The sequence below is a fragment of the Hordeum vulgare genome, chromosome 4H, assembly GCF_904849725.1.
Source record: "Hordeum vulgare subsp. vulgare chromosome 4H, MorexV3_pseudomolecules_assembly, whole genome shotgun sequence".
Classification (NCBI taxonomy): domain Eukaryota; kingdom Viridiplantae; phylum Streptophyta; class Magnoliopsida; order Poales; family Poaceae; genus Hordeum; species Hordeum vulgare.
In genome coordinates this window covers 130,604,521-130,626,228 of record NC_058521.1, presented here as the reverse complement: position 1 = coordinate 130,626,228, position 21,708 = coordinate 130,604,521, and the positions used below count along the sequence as shown (strand labels likewise).

The window sequence follows — 21,708 nt, the reverse complement described above, 5'->3', positions numbered from 1 at the left end:
CAAGTTAGGAGCTTCCTTGGCTTAGTGAGCTAATGTCTCCGCTTCGTTGAGAACTTCTCCAAAGTTGCCAAACCTCTAATTGAACTCCTGAAGAAAGATAAGAAGTTCGAGTGGACCCCATAGTGTCAGGCAAGTTTCCAGGAATTGAAAATACGACTGACTACTGCCCCGGTACTTGTGCCCCCGAATTTCACAAAGGACTTTATTATCTACTGTGATGCTTCGCGTCAAGGACTTGGATGCATTATTATGCAAGATCGTCATGTGATTGCCAACGCTTCTCGACAGCTGCGTCCACTGGAGGAGAATTATCCAACACACGATCTCGAACTTGCCACTGTAGTTTACGCATTGTTAACCTAGCGACATTACCTTCTGGGTAATCGTTGTGAAATATACACTAATCACCAGAGTCTCAAGTATATATTCACCCAACCGGATTTGAATCTCAGGAAAATACGTTGGGTTGAGTTGATCATGGATTACGACTTAGGAATATCTTACACCCCAGGCAAAGCCAATGTCATGGCTGATGCACTAAGTCATAAATCCTATTGTAACAACCTCATGTTGCTACAAAATCAACCACTTCTCCATGAGGAATTTCGTAAGCTTAATCTTCACATTGTTCCTAAGGGATTCCTTTCTACCTTGGTGGCGAAACCGACTCTTGAGGATCAGATCATCGAAGCTCAGAAGCATGATACGGGAATTTCCCGGATCAAGAGCAGCATTGCCAAAGGACTTGCTGGTCATTTCTTGGTAAATGATAAAGGTGTCGTATTCTTTGAGAACCGCTTCGTGGTTCCCAAGAAGCAACATCTGCGAGAGCTGATTCTCAAGGAAGCTCATGAATCTCCTCTCACGATTCATCCTGGTAGTACTAAGATGTATCAGGACCTACGCCAGAGGTTCTGGTGGACCCGGATGAAGAGAGAAATTGTTCAATTCATTGCTAACTGCGACGTTTGTCGTCGAGTTAAGGCAGAGCATCAAAGGCCTGCTGGCACCCTTCAACCCTTGGCTATTCCCGAGTGGAAATGGGACAAGGTCGGTAGGCTTTCCAAAGACTAAGAAAGGGAATGGTGCCATCTTCGTGGTCATCGATCGTCTTTCGAAAGTTGCTCATTTTCTTCCAGTTCAAGAGAGTATAACTGCTAGTCAGTTAGCAGACCTATATATTTCTCGAATAGTTTCTCTTCATGGTGTTCCTCTAGAAATCAATTCAGACCGTGGAAGTCTTTTCACCTCTCGATTTTGGGAAAGTTTCCAAAATGCTATGGGAACCCATCTCTCCTTTAGCACTGCTTATCACCCTCAGTCAAGTGGTCAAGTAGAAAGATTCAATCAAATTCTCGAAGATATGCTCACAGCCTGTGTTCTCTCATTCGGAATGAATTGGGAGAAATGTCTTCCACTTGGCGAGTTTGCTTATAACAACAGTTTCCAGTCTAGTCTGGGAAAAGCTCCTTTCGAAGTTCTGTATGGACGAAGATGCCGAACGCCATTAAACTGGTCAGAAACCAGTGAAAGACAATTCTTTGGACCGGATATGATCCAGGATGCAGAAGAGCAAGTTCGCATCATTCGTGAAAATTTGAAAACTGCCCAATCTCGTCAAAAGAGCCAATATGACCGTCGTCGTAAGAAGTAAGTTATGAAGTTGACGAGAAGGCTTACCTTCGGGTTTCACCTCTGAAGGGTACCCATCGTTCTGGTATCAAAGGAAAATTGGCTCCTCGTTACATTGGTCCTTTTCGCATTCTCGCTAAACGAGGAGAGGTTGCCTAGCAATTGGAACTACACCCGCAACTTTCCAAAGTTCATGATGTGTTCCAAGTTTCTCAACTCGGGCGTTGCTTCAAGGATCCTATCTGCGAAGTGGACCACGAAACATTTAATCTCCAAGATGACCTTTCATATCGAGAATATCGTGTTCGTATTCTTGATGAAACCGAGCGCAGCACTCGACATCGCAACATCAAGTTTCACAAGGTTTAGTGGTCTCATCATTCCGAGGATGAAGCAACCTGGGAGCGCGAAGATCGTCTTCGGCTTGAGTACCCTGACCTCTTCCTGACTACGCCTGAATCTAGGGATGAGATTCTTGTTTAGTGGGGGTGAGTTGTCACAGCCCTAGTTATTACTTTGCTTGCAAAGCATTCATGCATGCATTTTAATTTCTTTTGAACTTGAAATGAGGAAGTGATCAAGCCTCATCATTCAAACTTTTGGAAAATAAGCAAGATAAAAACTGCTTCAAAATGATCCAAGAAAATGACGTTAGTTTTCCAATAAATTGTTGGCATGATATAAAAATGACAAGCAATATTTTTGGATCACAGAAACATTTTATATTGGACTTTTGAATTAAACAAACAACTATTGGGAATGGAATTATATTTGTTATATATAAAATATAGTTCCAATTATTCTGAAACTTTTTATGTGGCACTAGGAAAATCCACTAAGCCCACATGATTATTTTAAGGATACTTAAAAATGGCTATATATTTTATTAAAGACAGAACAAATGTCACAAAAGAAAAGAAAGAAAATAGAATAAAAGAAGCAGAAACCTTACCCGGCAGCCCAGCTGGCCCAACCCACGAGCACCTCATGTGTCGTCTTCCTCCTCTTGCTAGTAGGCACAGGGGAAGGTGTGCACGGCACGTGGGCTAGCCGGCACGCAACTGCGTGCCTGGCCAGCCTTGCCATCGCGACGTCGGGGATGAGACCCCCAGAGCCGTCCGGATCAGGACGACTCCCTCTCCTTTCTCCCCCCCCCCCCCTCGCTCTGTCTCTCCCCTCTCTCATGGCCGACGCAGCCATGGTTGTGCGCCACTGATCACCGTAGCTAACAAGCCTCCCTCGACGCCCCTTCGTGTCTAGAAGCTTCGTCGACGTCCTCCTCGTCCCCACGCCAGAAAAATTGGGCTCGAGCGCCCTCCATCAACACCATCGCCACCATCTTCAACCTCGGCCTTCGTCGGCCGTCGTGCTCTGATTCGCGCCAACTGCGGCACCTCGGGTTTCCCCAGCTGCTCCAGGAGATCGCGGTGAGCCACCTCTTCTTTCCCCCCTTTTCCCCTGCTCTCTCGCGCCTCCTAGCGCTAGGACACCGAGGTCAAGCCACTGCCGCCGCGCGCCTCGATGGTCGCTGGCGGTCTCGCCCCAGCCGGTGCTAATCTGGCCGGCTGTTAGCACTAACTACCCCCACACACACATCCACTAACCAACGGCCCCCGCTGGTGGTCAAACCACAAACAGAGCGGGTCAGCGCGGGGATTAGCCCCGAGTCACTGACCAATGGCCCCCACTAGTCAGCTTTGACCTCGGCCAGTGCTGTTGACTTGCTGACGCAAACATGATGCACTTTTAATTTGTGGAATAAAAATATTTTAGGAAAATCCAGAAAATAGAAAAATCTTTGAAAATTCATAGAAAATAAACTAAAGCTCGGATAAAAATAAATTATGTATGAAAAAATATCAAAAAAATACAAGGAATCTGATGGTACCATTTTCATGCATGTTGGAACAACTTAAACTCGCTGAATAGGATAATTTTAATAAAGGCATATAAATGCTTATAAATGGGTTTGAAATTGATCTATATTGATCAAATAACTTCCATTTAACTTGTGACCACTTGCATTAGATAAAACCAACATCATGTTAACATGCCTTACTCATGAATCATTGTGAAGCATTTGTCGTGCTTAATTTGTTCCTTGTTTATTCTTGTTGATAGACTTGTGAGATGTAGTTATCACCGACATTGAAAAACAGCTGAGTTCTTCGGATCAACAGGAAAGCAAACCCCCTTGAGCATTCTGATACAATCCCACTCTCTCGCTCTTGCTTTCATTTCAATGCATTAGGACAAGATGATTCAACTGTTACTTGTGTTACGGTAGATGAACCCATTCTTGTGCATGACCTGTCATTATCACAGTAAATAGCTAAACCAGGCAACCTAGCATACATGGTAGATGCTTGAGCCATGTTGTGCCATTACCCTATTATGCTTGCTATGCTTAGAGTTGAGCTGGTCTGATCATCTGGATGATGAACTGGAATGATCATGTCCTACTGATGAGTGTTAAGTATGTGAACCTATTTTGGTAAAGGTAGCGATGAGAGTCCATGTAGGAGTAGATGGTGGGTTGTCTCATTGATGTCGCACTTAGGATATGAGATCTTGTGTTGGTGTTTCAAGACTAGCTACTACCGCACATTGGGTTCCGGTAACTCGACACCTCTCGGCCTATTAACCACTCTATTCTCAGTCGAGGAGTCGCAGTAGTTCGAAGCGTTCATAGGTTGTGGCACGACCTGCTAAGTGGATGAACGGCCCAATCGGGACCGGCTTGGGGCCCTCCTCACATCGTTTGATGCCATGTTAGAAACCTCAGCCAGACTTACATTATGGGTTCCAACTCAGATAGGCGACTGCCTTGGATGTGAGTCATTGTAGGTTAACGTCCGTGGACAACTCCCTCGCTGGGCTTCCGCTTGAAGGTTGCCGAGGTGCTTGTTTTATGTGCACATGGCGATAAGTGGCGGAAGCATGTGTGACGAAGTACACCCCTGCAGGGTAATTATCTATTCGAATAGTCGCGTCCTCGAATATGGACTACTTGGATACTTGCATGCTTCATAGATAACTTTAACGGATACTCCAAAATGGTCGAGATAAGTGTGAGTGCTATGGATGGCCTTCTCGTAGGATGACGAGAGAGGATCCATGGTGGTGTATTGATGTGGTGGATATGTGGACTCGTGTGCACTCTCTCGTAAGGAGACGAGAGGGGTGTAAAGCATTGTTGTAGTGTAGGTTAGCCAAAGGTCAAAGTTGGCATTTCTGCAGTAAACCCCACAATCCCGTTCATTGATACATGATGCATATGTAGTTAGTTCTGATGTAAGGCTTGCTGAGTACCTTCATACTCATTGTTGCTTATTTATATTTTTGCAGAGATAAACGTTGTTCTCTCTGCGTTTTCCTGTTGACTGTGTTTTCCTGTTGATGTTAACATCGATGGAATAGCTTGGAAACCCAGATAGGGGTCTGGCTCCTACGGTATGGTCGTTCTAGCTTTTCAGGCTCTTCCAGCCGCTTTTAATAGATGTCTGTACCCAGACATGTAACTTCCGCTTAATGCTTGTATGCTCTGAATGTTGGGTCATGTGACCCCCTTCTGTTTGTAATATTATACTATGTTGGCTCTTTGGAGTCTATTAAATAAATAATATGTTGTAGAGTTATGTTGTAATGCCATGTTGTATCTACACATATCGTGCATATTGTGTGTATGTTTGAAATGCATTGATATGTGTGGGATTCCACACATAGTTGTGTGCCTCTAGTAGTACTCTTTGCGGAGAAATGCCTCTCTGTGCTTCCACCGAGCCTTGGTAGCTTGCTACTGCTTCGGACACATTGATTGACCGACATGTATCCTTCTTTGATGTTTTGTCTGTCCCCTCGGGGAAATGGCACGCGGTGTAATGAAGTCCCTGTAGCTTGCTACGACTCGTCTACACACGTTGTTGGCCGACACCTGCTGTGCTGGGTTATGTATGCATGTCCCTGTACGAATGTGCCACTTGGGTTTATAACTAGCCATGTCGACCTGGGTTCTCTGACATATGATTGTTGGCGACGTAGTCATATACGTGAGCCAAAAGGCGCAAACGGTCCCGGCAAGGTAAGGTGGCAGCCGTGGTGATTACGGTGCGTGAGGCCACAAAGTGATATGATGTGTTACAAGCTGGAATTGTATGGCTTAGGATCGGGGTCCCGACAGATCATCTCTCATATGAACTCCCCAATCGCATACAAGACTTGCTTGATACCTGGAAATTGTCTCACCAGATCTCTGGAATGTGTTGTGAATAACTCCCGAAATCTGATTATGATCTACAACATGAAAGGAGATTGCAACTTCCCCTTCCATAGGGATGTGGATGCTATCTTGTAGCAACCCCCTGGTCCTACACGTCTCTACTAGCTTCGCAAAAGGTGTTCTTTGCATTTGAAACATGTTCACAACCTTTACGTTATTGATGTTGTGGATGTAGTTCAGATTTGTCATCCTTTCCCTATCTCGGGCTTACAATGGACCATAACGGATCATGGGCCTATCACCCCGACGAACTACTCTAGTGTGGACCAACATGACACAAGTATGAATCACAACTATTAGTGTTGCTGCCTACCCTGAACAACACTCTGTCCGTTAATCCTAACGAAATCGATGTGGCAGTAAGTAATGGTGAAGTCGACCGATTGAATCTAACGACCTAATAGTGGATGGTGGTTGTATGGTGCTTACAGCCATTGGACCCGACGGCCCGCCCATGCCAGAGACGAGGTTGACGAGGCAGAGACATAGCAGATCCTATTAATAATGAAGATGAATGGGAAAGCAAGTTGTTGTCGCTTCCGTAAATATGAGTTGACGTCGTCGTGGTCGGTGCCAGGAACTGAGGCTGGATTTGTCCTACTGCTAGAGAGTAAATGGGAGGGGTTAGGGGATGAAGGATGAGGCTAGATTTTGCGCCATCCAGCGCTAACAAATTTCGGTATCCCGCCATCTCCATGTTGATTCCTCCCTGCACCCTCGCTTACGTCGTGGCTCTTTTTGTGCTCGACTCAGCCTAACTCGCTGGAAATGACCGATTCTAGTATTTCTAGCGAGCTAGCCTCTAGGTTGCTTCAAGGTTCATGCGCGTGCAAGCCAAGCCATCGTGTACACAACCAAATGAGTTTTTCTTATACCCAATGGGTCTGTTTGTACGAATGCAGGCTACCAAACACGTCCTATGCTTCCTCATTTACTCACACACGCACCACGTCAATAGATTGACCCAATCAATCCTGCCATCAAGCTTAGGTTACATCAATTAAAATCGTCAAAAATCTCGGACGAGCCGACCTGCATAATACAATTCGGTGGGCCATTAACCCATACCATACACATTTCATTACTCATCCCCTCTTTTGCATTAAGTTTGTTAGCATTATTTGTGTGTACTGTAAGTGTTTAAATATGTGAGCATTAAGCTACCAACCCACCCAAACAAGTAATAAAATGCTACACATCTTGATGTTACAGAAGGACAAAGTCACTGTTTTGACCTTTTAAGAAAATTTTAGCATCATTTGACCTTTAATTGCAAAAAAAAGTAAATAAATCATATATGACCCTTTTGCTATCGCCGTACATGCTACCGGTAGAACCATATGAGCTATCGTCATGCTCAACTATGATAGATTTTTGATCAATCCTCGCTAGTAAAGATGATATGACAAGTGGCTATTGTTATAGGCTTTGTCAGTAGCATCCCAACCTATAAATTATGTGCATGACTTATACAAGTAGTCGACTGGAACACTCATAAGCATGTGTAGGTTTAGTCCTGACTTTGAGTTGCTACCACCAAACCACTTGTCGTATCATTTTTGTTAGTGAGCATTGGCTAAAAGTCTATGACCGTTGATGATGGTGATAGCTTATACTCCTTCCGTCCAAAAAACTTATTCCTTAAATGGATATATCTAGCATCAAATTATTGCTGGATAATTCATTTGAGGGACAAGTTTGAGACAAGTTTTTTTTTAAGATGGAGGGAGTATATTTTTATGGCCAGCTGTACGTGCTAGAAAAAGGTAAGATTTGTTTCAAACCAAAAAAAAAAAAAAGGTAAGATCCGGTTTTATTTTGATTTTTGCAAACAGGGGTCAAAAATTTTGGTCAGAGGTTAAACGGAAACAGTGATTTTGACCCCGGTCGGTAGGAACGCCGGTATGGCGGCGGCGGCGCCTGCGCCCAACACCAGTGGAATCCGTAAGACTCTCTCCTATGCTCCCGTGTCGAGTTGCTACAGGTTACTTGTTCCTCACCCTAGTTCTGAGTTTTGGTGCGCTTTTTCACCGCTTCAGGGCCTGTGAAATGCGACGCCTTCAAGAGCTGGCTGCAGGAGTACGCGCAGAAACTCGGCGTCACGGCTCCGGAGTATCACACCCTCAAGGAGGGGCCCTGCCACGAGCCCATCTTCAAGTCCGCGGTGGTGATCAACGGCGCCAAGTACGACTCCATGCCCGGATTTTTCACCCGGAAGGCCGCAGAGCAGTCCGCTGCTGAAGTCGCGCTCATGGAAATTGTCGAGTCCATCCCAATCATTGGGAGAATTCCAGCAGCTGTAAGTTACTAGTACTCCCTCCGTTCCAAAAATATAAGTCTTTTAAGCGATTTTACTAGGTGTTTACATACGGAGCAAAATAATTGAATCTACACTCTAAAATATGTCTATACATCCATATGTAGTCTATTAGTAAAACCTCTAAAAAGACTTATATTTAGGAACGGAGGGAGTACTTCGTAGTATTTGATTTGACTTGTCCCTTCATTCAGCCAAGACCCGTTTCTATGAATACTACTCCGTAGTACATAGAGGCAAGAATGTGGAATTATGGATGGCCATGACCTGCATTCTTTATCATCAGTACTTGGGTAGAAGCTTATCACCCCAATTATGTACTCCCTCAATTATGTACTCCCTCCGTTCACTTTTATAAGACGTTCTAGACATTTCAGACAGTGCCCAAAACAGTTCAATTTGAGCTGTCTGAAACGTCTCCTATAAAAAGACGGAGGGAGTAGTTGAATCATATCCTTATGCTGCTTCCCCTACATTACTCAGTCTTCCTGAAATTTAATGTATGTTATGCCCTGCAAAATTGTTTTTGGTGGTTCTGCCTGTAATTTAATGTAATTATATTTAGGGGCTTCCTGATACTATGAAAGTTAAGCTCTGTAAAATTGTTTTCGGTTACCACGTGACATATGTGGTAAGCAATCCAAATTATTCCCCAAGAAAATGTTTTCAGTTAGTCTGCCTGTAATGCTGTGAAAATATCAGAAATCTTCTTCGTAAGGTGAAGTCTCCGTACAGTGTGTTACATGAATACTGATACTGGCACCTTTGCTCTAGTTTAACGGTAATGTTGCATGTGGATATGTTCGATTTTCTCTTTTACTTCGATGTGGCTTTGCCCAAGTCTGACATTATTCTACTCTCTGTTCGCTTGTATTTATGCAAGCCCATGATTCTTTCATTGTAGATGCTTGCGAACTTGTGTAGTACATGTACCATGCATACCTTGCAGTACATGTACTAATTTTTTGTTATCGTGGAATATGCTTAATTCACAAGTGTTAGAATGACTTAATTGGAATAACACTAATCTACACTTGTTACTACGGTTTCCAGCTACAAACTGGCCTCTGCAAGAATCTTCTTCAGGAGTATGCTCAGAAGATGAATTACACTCCATCTTATAGCTTGACCAGACAAGCTTCGAGGATAGCTCCTTTTACATGCACCGTAGGGATTGGTGGTATACATTACATTGGGCCTGCAACCAGGTCAAAGAAAGAGGCAGAGATAAAAGCTGCCCGAACTGCTCTTCTTGCAATACGAGGTATCTCTTATTCCCTTTATAGATGTATACACGTTTTCGTGAAATTGCGTCGATTTCTTCCTTGTGTGCTGGGTGGACACTGGATCATGCGGGCTCTGTTTCGTGCAGGTCAATTAGAGGGTTGTGGAAGTGGTGCCAGCAAGTATATTGTAGTTCCTAGCAAAAGGCGAGTTAAGGAGACAGCGAAAAGGCCAATTGAAATCCCAAAATCACTTGAGGTGAAGAAAGGTGGTTTCAAGAAGAAATGGAACAAGAGGAAGTTCATGAAAAAGAATAGCCAAGCAGTTCATGTGGAAAAGAATGAAGGAAGAATGGCTGAAGATGTCATTAACCCAATGTCCCCATGCACCCAACAATCAACACAGGAGCTATCCAGCGACTATACTATAATGCTGAAAGATGACGAGGAAGCTAGAAGAGCAGTACAGGAACCAGGCGGCGACGCTGTAAAGCTGCAACCTAGTAAGGAAGCTAGAAGAGCAGAACATGATTCAGACATTGCAGCGCTGCAACCTTATAAGGAAGCTGGAAGAGTGGAACTGGAGCCAGACACTGCAATGCTGATACCTGTTGAGTTAGAGGGAAAAGCAGAACATGTGCAAGGTAATGACATTGTGATGCTGCCACCTGATCACGAAGTTAGAAGAGTAAAACAGGTGCCAGGAAGTGACACTGCAATGCTGCAACGTAATAACGAAGCTAGAAGCATAGAACAGGAGCTGCACGGAGATTCTGGAATGGCGCGATCTAACAAGGAAGCTGGGACTGCAATGCCTCGCAATTTCAGGGAAGCCAGAACCATGAAGCATGATTCACAACACCGGTGCAGCCTAATGTAGATGCTGCAGACGTGAAGGCGGACCCACCGAGCAACGCTGGAAAGAAACCAGGACCTTGGGACATAATCATTTTGTGGATATGCAGGAATGGGTTGAGATCATATTCGCCCAACTCTTCGACCACGGAAAGATTTGTAATGTGGTAGGTGGTAGCCTTGGAATGTTTAATGTGTTGATCTTGAAAGAAGTGGAACCTGAATATGTATAGGTGGCTGTGCAGCTAGTGTGGAGCAATGCAATTTGCAAATATGTGTAGTGGGGATTGTTAGTCCTGCCAGCTAGTTTTTCTTTTTCTTTTTTGCCTAGGATTTTTAAGAGATTACTAAGAAAAGAAACTGAGGTTTGTGATGCATGCATGTCTCTTACTCCCTCCGTTCTTAAATAATTGTAGTTAAATAATTGTAGTTAACGTTCAAAAAATAAATAATTGTAGTTGGGGAGAACTAGGCTAGTTCTTCCGAACTACAATTATTTAAGAACGGAGGGAGTAGTTTTGATGTCGTCACTGGATTAATATTAGTGCAGTTCAGTGGTAATCATTCTTGGCACTGATAGATTCTATTTGGACTTCCTTCTTGGTGAAAGCAGCAAAGAGATTGTTGGATTTGGGACCCTGCATGCAAAGTGATTGTAGACCTTAGAGGCTCGGATTGGCCACTCGTGTAGGTTGCTCTTTTGCTTATACATGCAACGATATATTGGCACTTACTGATCACAATTCATCTCTACATTCTCATCACTTATGACACACTACACCTTTTTTTTAAACAAGGCAAAAGATTTGCCATTTTCATTGTTTAAGAACCCGTTAGGTAATCCACCGGCTCCTACGATCTGCGGAGCGGCTGTTTGCTCGCTCCAAGATTTTGAACTACAGCTCCGTCCGCTCTCGGAGCGGAGCCGTGGAGCGGAGTGACACCGAACGGGCCCTAAGAAGAAGGTTTCAGAGTCTTGGCCATAGGCCGAATTACAAAGCATTACTCTCGCAGCATACATAAACATACTGCACATTTAGTTTGTGGCACGATGATGCTGATCAAAATCCACCCTGGTTACCAAAATATACACACCTTTCTGACCATTAGTTGGAGATATGGATGGATCATGGATGGAGCCATTAGTAGACCTGAATGCCACCATTGCGCTGCTCTCTTCGCCAGTCCCACGGCTTCTCAGGGTTGAGTGAAGCAAAGAGCCCTCGCTGTGCAGCTCTTGCCTCTCTCTCCCACTGCACCATCCATCACAGAGCAAGTCAAAAACTCAGCAGGCATAACCATGTAAGGTGAGGGCACCATATCTCTTTCCAATATTTTTTTTCTTACTTTAGCAAACTCCGGGCGCTTGTCGTAGATCGTAAAATGCCATGCATGACCATTCCTCAGCATTTTCTCCTGAAGGACACACACACACACACACACACACAGAGTCAATTTCATCAGAATTAAAGCAACTAAATCGGTCAAAGGCATGTCGTTAGTGCTTGTTTCACCTGGATGAACACACCATTGCAATAGACATCGCCAACATAGCGATCAAACTGGTCCTGCCCATACACATGAATTGTGGTTCTTTTCCCACCAATGAGCTTCACCAAAGCACTCTTTGATTCCTTCCCATATGTCATCTTAAGCTCTGGTGCATCAATTCCCCTTTTAACTCATGAAAGATCATACACTTCATATAAGTATTTTGATTATTTTATTATGGAATATAATGTGTAATCTTTTGAGCAACAAGTACCTCATTCTGATTCGGTATTTCCTTGCTAGGATCTCTTCGTCTGAACAGACGATTATCCTGTTCATAAAAAATATTAGTATTAAGTTATGCTTTCATGCCATTCCAAAGTAAAACAAGTGAATGCGCGTTCATGTGATTAGATCAAAGCAAGAGACAAATAAAACTGGCACAAGCCTGTTGTGTTCCAGACTATTGGATAAATACACAAGTGCCAATTGAATGGTCTCAGGAAGGTTTTAAAATATGATACTATAAATATGTTTCTTCTTATTTGCAGTGACTGCACTATTTTCATTGTACTACTAAAATAGGTATCTATGCTGTTTTACAACAGAAAAAAACTTCAAATATGTAGTAAAACCATTGTAGTACTAGTTTGAATGGACAAAGTGAATTCAGAACGTGTCTTAATTCAAAGAAAAAAATCTAGTATTTTTTGTACTTTTGGAATCCAATATAGGTGAATCCAAATATATTTTTTAAACATGTTGTGTTCATTCTAGAGCATGATATTAAGAATGGAAATCTGGAATGCTTCAGTTTTAATACTTGTATCCAGCTTCTTTGATGCTACTTTGAAGTGCATCGGCACTCTTATAATCCCTACGATTGCGTGCTTCAGTCCTCGCAATCACCATCTCATGTACTTCTATAGAAACATTCCCAGACTCCCTCGGATCAGTTGTGGCAACATAAGCTGTAAAGCCATCTCCATCTCCAATGTTTTGGTTAATAACCTGAGAACACCAGTGAGACAGTGACCTGTTAGAATACTTTTATGCTGACCGGCATAACCAGTCTTTCAATACTTTTATGATAGTGATAAGCCTATTTCAGAACAAATGATCACGTCTGACCGGCAAAGTGTTCAAGACAAACTGAACGCCCTCTGGCAGCAAGGATGGACGGTGGTTTGAGGATGCTGCAGGTAGTGATGGGATGGGGAAGTTGTAGAATTCGAGGATACCCTGAGGAGAAAATATGTTTCTGGAGGAGTGAGTTGAACATATATAGTCATGCGTAACAACCAAATATTAATGCAATCATCAGTGGGTTTCTTGCGTTTATGGTTTTGGTTTGTATAAGAAGAAGAAAACTGGTAGTAGTATAAAAATGTTTTTTTTAGGAGGATGACCCCCGGCCTCTGCATCAGGACGATACATGCAGCCATTTTATTAATTATTCACCAAGACCTTACAAAGCAATACATCAATAAGTCTGAAGCCACCATCTCGACAACAATTGTCGCTATTCCTATCAACTTAACGAAGGGGTATAGATTGTCTGAACCGTATAAAAACGTAAACCTTAACTTTTAACTTTTTTTGCAAACATGCACTTACAGGTTCCACAGTCCAAACATACAAGTCCGTATTAGTCAATGCATTATTCCTATGCTCACCTGAACTACTTAGGATCTAAAAAAAAGAGGAAGAAACAAGGTACCTCCAAATCAGCTCTCTGGATCCAGTTTAGGGCTGTTGCAACTAGTTGGGCGGCCTCTTCCGGTGTTCTCGGTGGGGTTCTGGCATTCTTATATGCCTCCAACATATTCTGGTACCTGCCCTCATGCAGATTAAAAGATTGCATTAGTTGTATTCAGTGCAAATCCAAGTTAGTATGAGTATTCTAACTGTTTCTAATAGGTTCTGGTAGTTACTACTACCCTTCTTGGTCTCCTCCTTGACATTTTTTTCAAGGCTCCTTATTCTAATTCGTCTTTGTGGCAAAATATCACTTATTGATAGTGTTCTCTGTACCATTGCGCATTTTATAAGGACAAAGTAAGAACAACTTGATAAGATTATGAGTGAATAAAAAGGATAAAATGAAGTTTGCATGTCCCCTTCCACTTATCTAATCATAATTTATCAGCAATTCATCTTCAGTCATCTGAATAATGTCACAAAAGTACACCCATATAAAGTGGGAAAATAGGTTAGAAACTTTGGATTTCTCAATGCTGGAAACTGGGTAGACCTCACTAAGACACCAATCTGCTTTCTCTATCTCATCATTACAAATCACATGTGTAGATAGGCATGGATCACCTTATTTGTAAGAAAATTCAAAAGGCATTTGGGTGGGGGAGGGGGTCCTATGAAGCAATTTATTTTCATTCCGATAACGACACCCCAGCTTAAAATCGAAGTCAGTGTGTGCCCTTCTGATTTTGTTAACAGCCATAGGCCTTAAATATATATCAGCCTAGAGGAACCAGACAAAGTTTGCTATCATTAACTCGATGGACAAGAGGTATATCAAATGTACTAATAATTGAGTCAAAATACTATCAAGTGTGAGACCCTTTTGGAGCTGCTGCCTACCATTTAATCTGCGCTTTCTTGGACGCCGTAACATGCTGCCTGAGCCCTTCAGGAACCTAATAGTATGCCAAACAAAATATCCTTCACACATGTTGCATCATAGGAAAATAAGAGGCAGAAATTGGAGCAAAAGAGATGATTAAACTTGTTGTATGTGTTACCAGTTGTGAAGCATCTGCAAGTTTTCATACAAATGCTAGTTTCCGCAATGCGGCATGCTTAAATTTCGATATTATTAACGAACATGTTCATCCAGAAGTTGCACACGAAATAAGTGGGCAAACCACATAGAAAAGGTTGCTATTGTGGCTTTTAACCATAGGTTTTCTAGGAATGCAGATGTTTATCTTCATCGCATCGCATTTTCTACGAAGCAAGAACCTCTATATCGTACTAGAAAACTAGTAGAAAGGCCAATTTACACATGCGCACATAATAAAGCACACCAATGAAAATAAATATATCCTCATCGTTATGAATCTGCATAATCTGTGACCATTGCATGAAGACTTGTAGTAAAGTTGAAGCTGAAACACAGAGTATTTCAGTAGGTAGGGAGACTTAATCTGACTTCACAAGGCATTTGCATGAACAGGATGAATATGGGAGAGTGGCGGGTAGGGTTTCAGTTACCATGGACGCGCTCTCAAAGTTGAGGAGGTCGTGCGCCAGGGAGGCGACGCCATGGCCATCAGCTTGCTGCTGCTGTTGCTGCTGCTGCTGGGGGTAGTGGGGCCTGGAGCCTGGATGGTAGTAGGGGTAGTGGTCTTCTTCCTCGTCTCCCCTGAAGCACTTCAGGATGTTCCCCATGGATTCCTTCTCCTAGCTCTTCTTCTTCTTCTTCTTCTTCTAACTTCAGCTCTGTGCTGCTCCTTGTATTCTCTCTTGTGAAGTGTGAAGTGTGATGATGGCAGAGAGAGATTCTAACCCATGGAGCGAAGTGAAGAGTAAAGTAAAGGAAAGAGTGAAGTTTGATGTGATGTGACGGTGGGGTCTGTCTGCCCAACCCGCTCGCCGCTGGAAAAGAAAAAACGGAGGAGACTAGACTAGACTTGCAGCAGCCAGCAGGAGCCAATAAACAATAACAAAACATTGACTTGGGGCCTTACTGGATAATACCATTAGAGCAAGTACAATAGGATGATATAGGCGGGCTGTAAGACTTAAAATAATATATTTATGATGAATTGGAAGAGAGAGAAGAGGAGAGAGAAAAGAAGCGGACTACAAACTAACAGCCGGCTGTAACACGTGCTCCTAAACACTTTGTGAGAAAGGATGGTGGGCATTGTATCAAAAAAAATACTCCCTCTGTCCCAGAATAACTGTCTCAACTTTATACTAGAGCTAGTACAAAATTATACTAAGCTTAAGACACTTATTTTGAAACGGAGGAAGTACTTATTTACATCTACTTATTGTACTTGCGGGCTATAAGCTTGGCTATAGATAACGTGTCAATATCATATTGCCAGCAGCCATGCTCTTACCGGTTTCATTGCTTGTAGAAATTCGCGATGATGCAGCTCGTGATGCTACAGAAATGTTTCATAGGATCAAGTTTTCATCATCTTTTTTTTTCGTCAATGGTTCTACACCTCCTGGACCCAAAACAGTGGGATTTTTTTTCTCACAGGGACAAAAGAACAAAGTTGGTTATCGGGAAAGCAAATAAGGACGCGGAGGTCAATTTGACGACCACAACAACAATAAGGCCCCGCTTGGCATTGGTGTATTTTTATACATCTGTATTTATTTTACAGACAGCCTAAATTGTCTTGTGGGTAAACAGAGTATGCCAAATCATCAGCCACGATTGCTTTCGAGTTTTGAGAGGCAGGGCAGGTTCACTTCATTCTCATAATCCACCTCAGGACCCCTCCTAGAGAAAAAGGTCCTCAAAATAAACCAAGCTCGGCATTTGCCTGAATTCTTTGCCGCGTATCACCTCTTTATCTAATATACTGGCTCTCTAAATCTAATTTTATAAACTCTAAAAGAATAAAAGATAAGTATAAAGCACACAGTAAACATGAATGACTGATAAATTATCACTTTTAAGCTAAGCATCGGTGTAACGTTGAGGTGATTAAATACAGTCCTTCCAAATTATTCCCTAGCAAACCATGTTCCTTCTTCAGGTCCACGGATTGCTAAGTCAAAGTTTGTGCTTGAGTTCATCATGCTTTCTTGGTCTTGGGCTTAGGGGCCGGTGGCGGAAACACGGCCCTGAAGGTCCACGCAGCGAGAATGGCACCGATGAAGGGGCATATCCAGTACACATACAGCTGCTCCCAGGTGTTGTGCTGATTGTTAACATACGCCCAACCAAACGCCTGTACATAGCAGTTCAACGGAATCAGTACCAGGAAACCACGTGAAGAATCAGAAGACACAGCGATTTCCGTACTATTCCAAGTGAACATCAACTTAAATGATCACATCAGATTATATGTACTCCCTCCGTTCCTAAATATAAGACCTTGTAGAAATTGCACTATGGACTACATACGGATGTATATAGACATATTTTAAAGTGTAGATTCATTCATTTTGCTCCGTATGTAGTCTATAGTAAAATCTCTACAAGGTCTTATATTTAGGAACGGAGGGAGTATTAGATGAGCAATGGCATATAGCAGCATAAATACAAAAATTCACTCGGTCAAGATTTGACATCCACCAAGTTTTGGAGGTGGATAAGATAACTATTCCCTGAGTAACAAGTTGAAAGAAGCACACAACTAAGCACAATAACAAACCTCCCCATGGCATCATAAAGACTTGTTCCTGTTACCAGTAAAATGCCACCCAGTGAACATTAACTACTGAATATTTTTCTCTTCTAGAGATGGAAAGGATGACTTGCTGCAAACGAGTCTCAAGAATATCACTAGTGATGTGTCCAGTGGATGTTCATTCCATGAATGGGGTAAAAAGTAATAGTTTCATTGATAGTTTCAGCCTTTTAGGGCTGCAAACGAGTCTTCAGAGTATCACTCGTTATGTATCTAGTGAATGTTCCTTGCATATTCCAACATGATACTATGGCATTCAGTTATTTATGGCTCGGTGTGCCAGTTTACATGAATGTAAGGCCTAGTGTTTGCGTGATCGTGTTCCCAATAAGCAGAATGAAGCACTTCAGGGGTCATATAGGATTTGATTGCCCAATTCCAGACGGACATGCCAAAAGGGAGTCATTTGCATCACTAAATCAGTCAGTTGGCCATCAATATCAAAACCAAAAAGACAATAAAGAGGCTTGTCCATTCGAATTGAGCTCAGTTCAGTATCGGGGGCTGCAGTTCCATGGATAAGCTTGGCAATCAAATGAAAGTAAAGAAATACTGTAAGTGAGTGAGCGTAGTGTACGTTGGCAGGGTTCATGGAGGGTCCGGTGTATGCGGCGCCGGTGAGGACGAGGCTGACGGTGGAGACGGAGAGCATGGCTGTCTTGACAATGGGGTTGCGGGGTCCCTTGACGATGATGCAGAGGACGGCAAAGGTGATGACGAAGGTGAGCACCCCTTCGGCGGCGGCGCCGGTGTGGGGATCCACCTTGAGCGAGGGTCCGCCGAGCATGTGCTTGTACTGCTCGGGCATCAGCTCGGAGATGGCCAGAGCTCCGCCCACGGCTCCGGCGGCCTAGGAAGACAGATTCAGATTCGCGTGGTGCTGATTGGTTTGATTTTGACTTAGTTGGGCGGGGGGGGGGGGGGGGGGGGGGGGGGGGAAGGTGACAGACCTGCGCTGGTAGGCGGAGCGCGATGGAGAAGAGCGAGGGGCTGGTGAGGCCTGCGGCGTAGAAGGCGGCGACGCCGGTGGGGTTGAAGCTGGCGCCGCCGAGGGCGTCGCAGAGGAGGTTGAAGGCGAATAAGAGGAGGGCGAGGATGGAGACGGTGACGAGGAGGGCGTAGTGGATCCCCTCGTGCAGGCTGAGGTAGGTGGTGACGGCGGCCGTGGAGGCGCCGAGCGTGGAGACGCAGAGCACCCAGAGGAAGGTCACGACGCCGTCCGCCGCCGCCTCCCGCACAGCCGCTCCCATCGCCATCCGAGCGTCCCTTCCTTCCTTTCCTCACTCCGTCGCTGCTGCCGGTGATTGGTGGTGGGCTGGGGTGTGTGTATGTATGGGTTTGGCTTGGCACACAGCACAAGAGAAAAGAGAAAAGAGAAAAGAAGATTGGAGGGAGCACGCCCTCCGTCCCTCTCGCCTAACAACCCAGCCAATGCCAACAGAACCCCGAAGATACTGCTATGCTTTGCTACCCCCCTATTCAAAACTTGGATGCTTGTGGAATTTGAAAGCAGATCTTGACATATCCATTTAGAACCGTGTACCAGACGCTATGAAACCGGACTAGCTTACCTGCGGCGGTTTGATATAGGACGGACTATTAGGAAGGTAAATCTTCTTAAAAAAAAGGACAGTAGATTTTCTCAGCTCGACCTCAAATGACTCGAGTGAACAGTAAAATAATAATAAAACAATTTCAAAAAATCCAATTTTTTGTGACGAATTTTCTAAAAACGTGCAAAGTTTCATCATGAAATCACATTTATGAAAGTCATGGTAAAAAAAGGTTTTTGAAAATAGCATTTTTAGAGTATCGATTTTTTTCATGCCTCATAGGAATGTGATTTCATGACGAATCTTTGCAAGCACTCGAAATATTTATCAATGTTTATCAGAAAAGAAATCAGATTTTTTGAATCTGCTTTGATTTTTATAGGGATTTTTATTTCTGTGTCCCTCATTGCTTAGGTTGTGTTTGATTGAGCTGCAGATTCTGAAAAAGCTGTTGCGTAAATGTTGATGTAGAAAAGTTGAAGGGTGTTTGGTTGAAACGACTATGAAATTGTAAATTTGGCTGTGAATTGTTTGTGATGCCTTTGGGCCTAGGTGAATATATTTATACGCTAATTGTTGGTAAAGCAATGTGTTGAGGCATAATTTATGCCTAAGTAATTTTGGTGATTGATGACAGTTCCGTACAGGACTAATCGTGTGTGTCAAGGTTTCAGGCAACACTCGTCAACGGCACAAGACGACACGACTCCTCTCTTCTGGAACGGAAGCACGGCGCCCTCCTAGATTCTCTTTATTTGAGTCATAGGAAAGTCGTACTATTAAGAGGGGATCCGTAGGGGAAAGGTTTGGGTGGAATCTATCTTTGCACACGCACACCTCTTTTTCTCCCTCTCCTTTATCTTTGGAGCGGCCCTCGCCGTTTTGTTCTTTGCTTCTCTGCAAAATGGTCCCCAGCGGTAGTACCGCTGGACCGCCAGCGGTAGTACCGCTGCAGCCAGCGGTAGTACCGTTGGCCGGCGGTAGTACCGCCCCTGGTCAGCGGTAGTACCGCTGGCTGGCGGTAGTACCGCCCCTGGTCAGCGGTAGTACCGCTCCAGGTGCCCTGTTCCACCTACCTAGCGGTAGTTCGTGGACGGACCCTTTTGCGAAGACTTTCTCGGCGATAGTAGTGCTTATGCACTACCAAGGGCCAGCGGTAGTACCGCTGGAAGCCCCAGCGGTAGTACCGCTGCATCCAGCGGTAGTACCGCCAGGCAGCGGTAGTACCGCTCCTTCCCAGCGGTAGTACCGCTGGATCTCGGGCAGAGAGTGGGAAAACGGTCTGAATTTTCCCCCCACTATATAAAGTGTTCTTTTAGCTGAGGAACACTATCTCTTACCTCTCTATGCTCCATTGTTGCTCCACAAGCTTAAAAGTGCCCGATCTCTCTCCCTAGCCAATCAAACTTGTTGATTCTTTAGGGATTGGTTGAGAAGGCCTAGATCCACACTTTCACCAAGAGAAAAGTTGATTCCCCCACCAATCCCTCGCGGATCTTGTTACTCTTGGGTGTTTGAGCATCCTAGACGGTTGAGGTCACCTCGAAGCCATATTCCATTGTGGTGAAGCTTCGTGGTCTTGTTGGGAGCCTCCAAGCTTTGTGTGGAGTTGCCCCAACCTTGTTTGTAAAGGTTCGGTCGCCGCCTTCAAGGGCACCTATAGTGGAATCACGGTACCTTGCATCGTGCGAGGGCGTGAGGAGAATACGGTGGCCTTAGTGGCTTTTTGGGGAGCATTGTGCCTCCACACCGCTCCAACGGAGACGTACTTCCTGTCAAAGGGAAGGAACTTCGGTAACACATCCTCGTCTCCATCGGTTTCACTTGTGGTTATTTCTATCCTTTACTTTGTATTTGTTTTAGCATTGTGACTTTATCTCAGTCGGCTTAATAGCTCTCGTGGTTAGATTCTATCAGGTCATCTCTTTGTCATTTTATCTGTGTACCCACATAGTGTTTACCTTAACTTGTTAAGATTAATTAAAAAGTGGTCGTTGTCTATTCACCCCCCCCTCTAGCCAACCATATCGATCCTTTCAATTGGTATCAGAGCCACGTCTCTTTATTAAGGGTTTAACCACCCGAAGAGTATGGAAGGCGAAGAGGAAGTGAACCATGGGCAACCCGAGGGCATGGACTTGACTTCGGTCACAAGGGACGACTTGAATACGGCTATGGCAGCCCTCAAGACGTCCTTGACGAGCGAAGTCAAAACCATGCTTAAGGAATTAATTGATGGTCTTAAAAGTTCACCCGAACCGGCTTTAGTGGTTAAACCCACCATTTCCGATTCGGAGGCCAACTCCTCTAAGGAAGCGGCTAAAGGTATGCAACCTGCTTCACCTCACGGAAAGGATGGGACTGGAACACATGCCTCTGTTCCACCTCCCATGACTTATGGAGGACCCGTTCTCGCACCTCGTCTTAATCCTGTTGGTCCTCCTCCTAAACTTGTGAAAGGTGACTTTGCTAACTGGGTATTTTCTATTAAGTCTCATTTGAATCACAGCTCAACAAACTTGTGGAGAATTATCGAGCAAGGATATTACCCCCATGACCCAAGCAACCTCACTCCAAGAGAAGATGCAGACAATCAATATAATCACTCTGCGTTGTTTATCCTTCAGTCTGCTGTGCCACCTGAAGATCTTCCCCACTTACGTCCCTTCACATTGGCCAAGGATTGTTGGGAGCATATTATGGTGTTGTATAAGGGAAGCTCAAGTATTCAACGATCCAACTATGAAGTGATACTTGATCGGGCCGATGAGTTTGTGATGAAGGAAGAAGAGGACCCTCGTGATCTCTATCGGAGGGTGACTGCTATTGCTGTGGCACTAAAGGATCATGGAAGTAAGGATGTGGATGACACTTGGGTCAAACGCAAGTTTCTCAAAGCCATCATGCCTTTCAACAAAGCCATGTCATCTGTCATTCGTCAGCGGCCAGACTTTCACTC

At 44.0% G+C, this 21,708-nt stretch overlaps 3 protein-coding genes across 3 annotated transcripts; 1 reads left to right on the top strand and 2 right to left on the bottom strand.

The window, feature by feature from the left end:
• The first annotated feature begins 7,815 nt into the window (after nucleotides 1–7,815).
• On the top strand, nucleotides 7,816–11,169 carry LOC123450350 (double-stranded RNA-binding protein 8-like). The gene is made up of 4 exons (XM_045127650.1): nucleotides 7,816–7,855; nucleotides 7,924–8,210; nucleotides 9,282–9,492; nucleotides 9,601–11,169. The coding sequence occupies exons 1-4, from the start codon at nucleotides 7,816–7,818 to the stop codon at nucleotides 10,329–10,331; spliced, it is 1,269 nt and encodes a 422-aa protein (XP_044983585.1). The 3' UTR covers nucleotides 10,332–11,169.
• Nucleotides 11,170–11,272: 103 nt separating this feature from the next.
• LOC123448131 (probable staphylococcal-like nuclease CAN2) lies at nucleotides 11,273–15,356 on the bottom strand. The gene is made up of 9 exons (XM_045124910.1): nucleotides 15,032–15,356; nucleotides 14,399–14,454; nucleotides 13,518–13,632; nucleotides 12,929–13,039; nucleotides 12,621–12,808; nucleotides 12,072–12,128; nucleotides 11,821–11,980; nucleotides 11,654–11,722; nucleotides 11,273–11,559 (listed from the first exon to the last, which is right to left on the bottom strand). The coding sequence occupies exons 1-9, from the start codon at nucleotides 15,206–15,208 to the stop codon at nucleotides 11,449–11,451; spliced, it is 1,044 nt and encodes a 347-aa protein (XP_044980845.1). The 5' UTR covers nucleotides 15,209–15,356; the 3' UTR covers nucleotides 11,273–11,448.
• A 1,069-nt stretch (nucleotides 15,357–16,425) lies between these two features.
• LOC123448130 (aquaporin SIP1-1) lies at nucleotides 16,426–18,624 on the bottom strand. Its single transcript, XM_045124909.1, has 3 exons — nucleotides 18,147–18,624; nucleotides 17,774–18,046; nucleotides 16,426–16,734 (listed from the first exon to the last, which is right to left on the bottom strand). The coding sequence occupies exons 1-3, from the start codon at nucleotides 18,450–18,452 to the stop codon at nucleotides 16,579–16,581; spliced, it is 735 nt and encodes a 244-aa protein (XP_044980844.1). The 5' UTR covers nucleotides 18,453–18,624; the 3' UTR covers nucleotides 16,426–16,578.
• Nucleotides 18,625–21,708: the final 3,084 nt, after the last annotated feature.

Bases quoted from the DNA above. Each gene is read 5' to 3' on its own strand.
- LOC123450350 (XM_045127650.1), top strand. From the start codon at position 7,816: ATGGCGGCGGCGGCGCCTGCGCCCAACACCAGTGGAATCC. The intron at 8,211-9,281 runs GTAAGTTACTAG...TACGGTTTCCAG, and splicing joins TTGGGAGAATTCCAGCAGCT to CTACAAACTGGCCTCTGCAA. The intron at 9,493-9,600 runs GTATCTCTTATT...TGTTTCGTGCAG, and splicing joins TGCTCTTCTTGCAATACGAG to GTCAATTAGAGGGTTGTGGA.
- LOC123448131 (XM_045124910.1), bottom strand. From the start codon at position 15,208: ATGGGGAACATCCTGAAGTGCTTCAGGGGAGACGAGGAAGAAGACCAC. The intron at 12,809-12,928 runs GTCAGACGTGAT...TGGTGTTCTCAG, and splicing joins TTGTCTTGAACACTTTGCCG to GTTATTAACCAAAACATTGG. The intron at 11,560-11,653 runs GTAAGAAAAAAA...TGGATGGTGCAG, and splicing joins AGCGCCCGGAGTTTGCTAAA to TGGGAGAGAGAGGCAAGAGC.
- LOC123448130 (XM_045124909.1), bottom strand. From the start codon at position 18,452: ATGGCGATGGGAGCGGCTGTGCGGGAGGCGGCGGCGGACGGCGTCGTG. The intron at 18,047-18,146 runs GTCTGTCACCTT...CTGTCTTCCTAG, and splicing joins CGCTCCGCCTACCAGCGCAG to GCCGCCGGAGCCGTGGGCGG. The intron at 16,735-17,773 runs GTACACTACGCT...TGCTATGTACAG, and splicing joins CCTCCATGAACCCTGCCAAC to GCGTTTGGTTGGGCGTATGT.